The sequence below is a fragment of the Sinocyclocheilus rhinocerous genome, unplaced genomic scaffold (assembly GCF_001515625.1).
Source record: "Sinocyclocheilus rhinocerous isolate Xijiao unplaced genomic scaffold, SAMN03320098_v1.1 scaffold495, whole genome shotgun sequence".
Taxonomy (NCBI): Eukaryota; Metazoa; Chordata; class Actinopteri; order Cypriniformes; family Cyprinidae; genus Sinocyclocheilus; species Sinocyclocheilus rhinocerous.
Genome location: NW_015629560.1, coordinates 504,189 through 510,225, shown reverse-complemented (window position 1 = coordinate 510,225; position 6,037 = coordinate 504,189). Strand labels below are relative to the sequence as shown.

The window sequence follows — 6,037 nt, the reverse complement described above, 5'->3', positions numbered from 1 at the left end:
TCGCGCGCTAACTGGAAGGAACAAATGCCCATATAAGGAGCGTGTGTGAGTCTCTGGGGGTGGTGCTGAAAGAACAGCTCCACTAAACACGACTTCTTAACGGTCACTTGTGGCAGATTTTCAGGAGACCCTCTTGGCTGCCAAGGGGTACAAGGGAGATATGACAAGCCACGAATCAGGAAAGTTCCCATGCCGGACCGGAGCTTTGAAACCTGAGGGATATTTTGAGGCGACTATGAGAAGATGAAGAGACAAAACGTGCGGACACTCGCCTTAATTATCTGCACTTTGTCCTATTTACTCATTGGAGCGGGAGTCTTCGACGCTCTCGAGTCAAAGCAAGAGAAAAGCCACAAGAGCAAACTAGACTATCGAAAATTTCTACTAATGCGTAAATATAATCTCACCAGGCTTGACTTTGATCAGATTGAAAAGGTCGTGCTGCTTCTGAAGCCTCACAAAGCCGGAGTCCAGTGGAAGTTCGCCGGCTCGTTTTATTTCGCCATCACTGTGATAACGACCATAGGTAATTTTTCAATTCTAACTGGAAAACTTAATTTGTGAAGACAGTCATTAGCCTGTTGTTTTGCCTACGAGCTAATGCAATTAACTTGAGGTTTAGAAAACTTTTTGTTTCGTTTAATTTTTATTCTCATTTTGTTTATATGTTTCACAGTATTCTCTCTTACGGTGTGAATAAGACAAAACGTATAGGCTACTTTTATGATAAAATGTGTTACAATTTCTTAAAGTTTTAACAATGAATCGCCTTATTTAGATTTATAAGATTTCCTTTTTATTATTTAGATTATAGCATAATTTTAGTGTCAAATGTTTTACTGATGCTGTTTTGTGTTCGTGTGGGCGACATTGTTATTATTTCGATTAACTTAAAGGCATCGTTTGATTTTCCATTGCACCACCTGTGTTATTATCAGCATAGAAAACAACAGGTGAAATAGGTTAGTATATTAATATTAATAGGAACTCTAAAATATAGACACAGTCACCAAAATCCCTATAAACACTGTATGTTCATGGAGAAGTTCTGGCAACTACAGCTGACCTTTTTTTAAACGTAGAATTAACAGGTCACTGTGTGCTTTGTGTATAAAATAAAAAAATCAGTTCAATCAGATTCGAATTCAATCATGTTTATTAAGATTGCTTAAGACGTAAAATGAAGCGAGATTGTAGGCTAGGATGCGAGAAATGAGAACATTATAAGAAGAACGCTCCAAACAGTCATCGTTGAAGTGCTTGATCCTGTGTTACTGTTCATGGTGATTTCGCTCACTGCTTCCGGTGGATTCATTCAAAACTGGTCATGCATGGGTTATTTTTAAAACGAGCACCCTACAAAATTCTAATGTATGTTTTCTCTCTGTGCTTTCACGAGCTGAAGACAATGATATTGCATTGCTTGTGTGAACGACAATTAGGCTACAACTAACTGTATTTACCTTTAACCCTCAAAGACCACAAAGAGCTTTTAAGAGTTCAAAAACACTTGTGGGAAGTGATTATATACAACACAACATAATTTGATACACTCAGATTAAAAAAAAAAAAAAAAAAGGTACAAAAGCTGCCACTAGGCTTGTACCCTTTTAAAAGGTACTAATAATATATGTACAATTTATAGTATACTAATATGCACCATTTAGGTATTAATATGCACTCCTAAGGAGTAAATAAGGTAAAAAGGTGTATCGTTTGAAAGAAAGGGTTTTTTTTCTCCTGAGAGCGTATCTTCAAACATCCTTCATGAAAAATGTAATGAATTAAATGACTTGAATGAACCAGTTAATTTTGATGTTACCATTTTTAGATGAAATACTGTGAAATTATGATTATTATTCATTTACATGTTCCTGTACATAAAAAAGTATAGTCACACACAACAGAACATAATGGTACTTTATTTTATTGGTTGAGAATTATCATTGCCTTTGTCCGGATAAAAGTAAGAACAGCGATTCTGTAATGTTTTAGCTACATAACAGTAGATTATTCTTAAATAATTTGAACTTCATTGTCCTAATTCGCTTGTTGAAAACTTGATCCATGAGTCTATTTGGTATCCCAATACTGACAGCTATGTGCATAGCTTTAACAAATCTCCAGGCTAATGCCGTATTAGCGTGCCCTCATTGGGGAGTTTACAGCATCATCATTACAACATTGGGATGGCTAAGTGTAATGAACGTCTGTAATAATATTTACGGGATTTTAAAGAACATCTAGTACAAATAAGCGTGGGGGGTGTGTATCTGATGAATAGTTTGATGATTCTGGCCAATAGCAAACTGTGAAGTTATTGAAAGGCTTGTTTACCTTATTAAATTTTATTCTGATTTATTAAGAGGTTGTTTAACTGACATCCACCCCCAAAGATCACAAATGTTATTCTATGCGCAACTGAATTATGCCAGTAAATCTCACACTGAGTGAAACCCAAGACCTACTGACATTTTATGGTAGCTTACTCTGGTATGGTCTTCTTGACTATCCATTGTTCTACAAGTCTGAAAGATCTTCAAATTAACTTATCACTTGATACCATTACGATTATAATAGGTAAAACTTGATGTGACTAGCATGATCATAAATTAGCATACAAAAGGTAAAATAGAAGCTTTCCCGTCTAGCTGGCCAGGCATTACTCATATTATTAAAAATATACATTTTTATTGGTTTAAACAGGGGTGTCCAATCCAATTTCTGGAGATCTACCTTCCTGCAGAAATCCGTGTCAACCCTGCTCCAACAAACTTGCCTGTAATTATCAAGGCTGTGTCCAAAAGCAAACTGTGAAGTTATTGAAAGGCTTGTTTACCTTATTAAATTTTATTCTGATTTATTAAGAGGTTGTTTAACTGACATCCACCCCCAAAGATCACAAATGTTATTCTATGCGCAACTGAATTATGCCAGTAAATCTCACACTGAGTGAAACCCAAGACCTACTGACATTTTATGGTAGCTTACTCTGGTATGGTCTTCTTGACTATCCATTGTTCTACAAGTCTGAAAGATATTCAAATTAACTTATCACTTGATACCAGTGAAAAATGCTGCCTCCGCAGGCAGCGAGCAGAGGTAGGAAGGCAACAAGGCATATCTGAATCCAATGATGTTACATTGGCTGCATCTGAAAGCTGAAAAATGCTGCCTTCGAAGGATGCATTCAAAGGCACGTCCGAATCCAATGTCAGCTTCACTTCCTGCCTCCTGAGATGCCTGAAGATGTATCCTTCAGGGCCTTTGATATCCCACAATCCTGTGCGTTCCATTCCATGATGGTTGAGCTAAAAAATTAAAGATGGTGTCTGAAAGTTGCATTTGGTGGTCAGTTTGTGTGTAAATATATGTTTCTGATCAACTTTTTGCACTTTTGATGTTATTTCCAGTGAGAAATTAAATATTTACTTAGTTATCACCAAAGCTCATTCTATTTTGTTGTATAATATATAATCAAACCATTACGCTGCCTCAGAAGCATTTTGTGAGGTGCCTTCATGTGCATACGCTGCCTACAAAACCATTTCCTGATATACAGCGAGGCAACAAGTCAGCAGGCTAAACTTACGGACACAGTCATCCTGCTGGCTGAGATACATCTGATAAATTTTAGAAGGCAGCATGGATGTATCTTACACAGCCTTTCATATCCCACAATCCTGTGCGTTTGATTTCGTGACAGCTTTTCTGAGCGTTATTTCTGTGAATGAAGATGGTGTCTGAAAGTAGCAGTTGGTGATCAGTTTGTGTGTGAATGTATGTTTTTGACCAACTTTTACACTTTTGGTGTTATTTCTAGCAAGAAATTAGTATTGTAGTAATTAAATATTTGCTTAGTTATCACCAAAGCTCTCTCTATCTTATTGTAGATCACTATTATGCTGCCTCTGAAATCAGTTTCGAGAGGTACCTTTGTGCACAAATACTGCTTGCAAAGTCATTGCACAGCGTGGCAACAAATCAGCAGCTTAAGCTTTCGGACGTAGCCCAAGGCTTTGTCCAAAATCGCCCCCTATACCCTTAAATAGGGCACTCTTTGAGAGGACAGCCATTTTTAGTGGTCTCCGAAACCTTAGTGGACATTATCAAGTGTACTCATTCAATCCCACAATGCCCAGCAATAACGAGTGTACAACCGATGTACGCTGAACGGCGAGAGAATACCCATAATGCACTGTAAGAGCCGTGCGCCGAATGAATTGCTGCATCTCGCCAGAAGATGGCGCTGCAGCTGAATCATCCATTTATTTTACAAAGTGTTTGTCATCATGATTTAGGTTTCAGCCCAAGTGTTGCTAAAAAGCTGGTTCAGGCACATTTGATTAGGGTTGGAGCTGAACTTTGAAGGAAGGTAGATCTCCAGGAACAGGATTGGGCACTCCATTCCAATTGATGCAGGGTCTAAAGGGGTTAAGGTCTGCAGACATCTAAGCATACAACGTCACATCAAGTCATCTATGAAAACATTGTTTTTTTTTTGGAAACTCTTATCTTGTCCTGCTCTTCTTCCCAAGGTTATGGCCATGCCGCCCCCAGTACGGATGCTGGGAAAGCGTTCTGCATGGGGTATGCGCTTCTGGGCATCCCCCTCACGCTGGTGATGTTCCAGAGCCTGGGCGAACGTATTAACACCTTCGTCCGCTTCCTGTTGCACAAAGCCAAGAAATGCATGGGTCTGCGGCGGCCGGAAGTCTCCATGGCCAACATGGTGATCATCGGCTTCTTTTCCTGCATCAGCACCTTGTGCATAGGAGCAGCTGCCTTCTCCCACTACGAAAGCTGGACCTTTTTCCATGCCTTCTACTACTGTTTCATCACCCTCACCACCATCGGTTTCGGGGACTACGTAGCCCTACAGAAAGACAACGCTCTCCAGAATGACCCTCATTACGTGGCCTTTAGTTTTGTCTATATCCTGATGGGCCTCACGGTAATTGGTGCTTTCCTCAATCTAGTGGTGCTACGGTTCATGACGATGAACACCGAGGACGAGAGAAGAGACGCAGAGCAGAGGGCGCTGCTCTCCAAAGATAAACCAAGAGGTCCGGTTTCACGGCATCCGGACCCTCCGAGCCCAGCCGCCGTTGGGCGAGATAAAAGGCGAGGGCTGAAGAGCGTCTACGCTGAGGTGCTCCACTTCCAGACGGTGTGCTCCTGCCTGTGGTACCCGGCACCCGCCCCCTCGGACCCCAGCCGCCGTTGGGCGAGATAAAAGGCGAGGGCTGAAGAGCGTCTACGCTGAGGTGCTCCACTTCCAGACGGTGTGCTCCTGCCTGTGGTACAAAAGCCGAGAGAAAATGGTGATCCTCCCGCAGGATATGTCCTTCACTGATGCGCTAATGGAGCAAGGAGACGTTTCGCCCCACCACTTCTTCGAACCCGGCCCCACGGGCTGCGTGTGTAACCCTCAACGCTGCTCAGCCATTAGCACTGTGTCTGCTGACCTGAGAAATATCTCACCGTTTAGGCTCTTCTCCAAGAGACGCAGCTCTGTCTGAATCACCTCACTTTCTTATACAGTCACTGTAGATCTTTAATGAGTCACATGAGTTATTTTCATAGCATTCACATAAAGATGCTTGAACGGACCACACAAGATTGAGGTGGACTGATGAAAGAGCTCTGCTAGAAGTCTTTTTACACAAACACATCTATTCTCATTCAACACTTTGATTACTATTATGAGAATTCAAACGGTCTTCTACTTCAAATAGCTCATTTACACCTTGATATGGTGCAATAGACAGTAGTTCTTTACAAAGTTTGACCAAAAACGTCTAATCTGCAATGTTGTTCTATTTTGTTCAGATGAAATGTTTATGGTATAAGAAGTGTGAATTTGTAAATTTTCATTCAAGTCATTTTTGGCTTTGCATTGCAGGGTTTTGTGCTATTCAGAATTGGACTGAGAACACCTTTTAAATTTCAATTCTATTCTTGAATTTGAGTTGAGTTGGAAATGAGATAGCAAACTGAATGCATAATTGCAATTTGAATTTGTACGAGGAAGTAG

General features: G+C 40.4%; 1 protein-coding gene across 1 annotated transcript; it reads left to right on the top strand.

Annotated features, from left to right (window-relative positions):
• The first annotated feature begins 243 nt into the window (after positions 1 to 243).
• LOC107739252 (potassium channel subfamily K member 3-like) lies at positions 244 to 5,528 on the top strand. The gene is made up of 3 exons (XM_016551285.1): positions 244 to 526; positions 4,539 to 5,152; positions 5,268 to 5,528. The coding sequence occupies exons 1-3, from the start codon at positions 244 to 246 to the stop codon at positions 5,520 to 5,522; spliced, it is 1,152 nt and encodes a 383-aa protein (XP_016406771.1). The 3' UTR covers positions 5,523 to 5,528.
• The last annotated feature ends 509 nt before the right edge of the window (positions 5,529 to 6,037 follow it).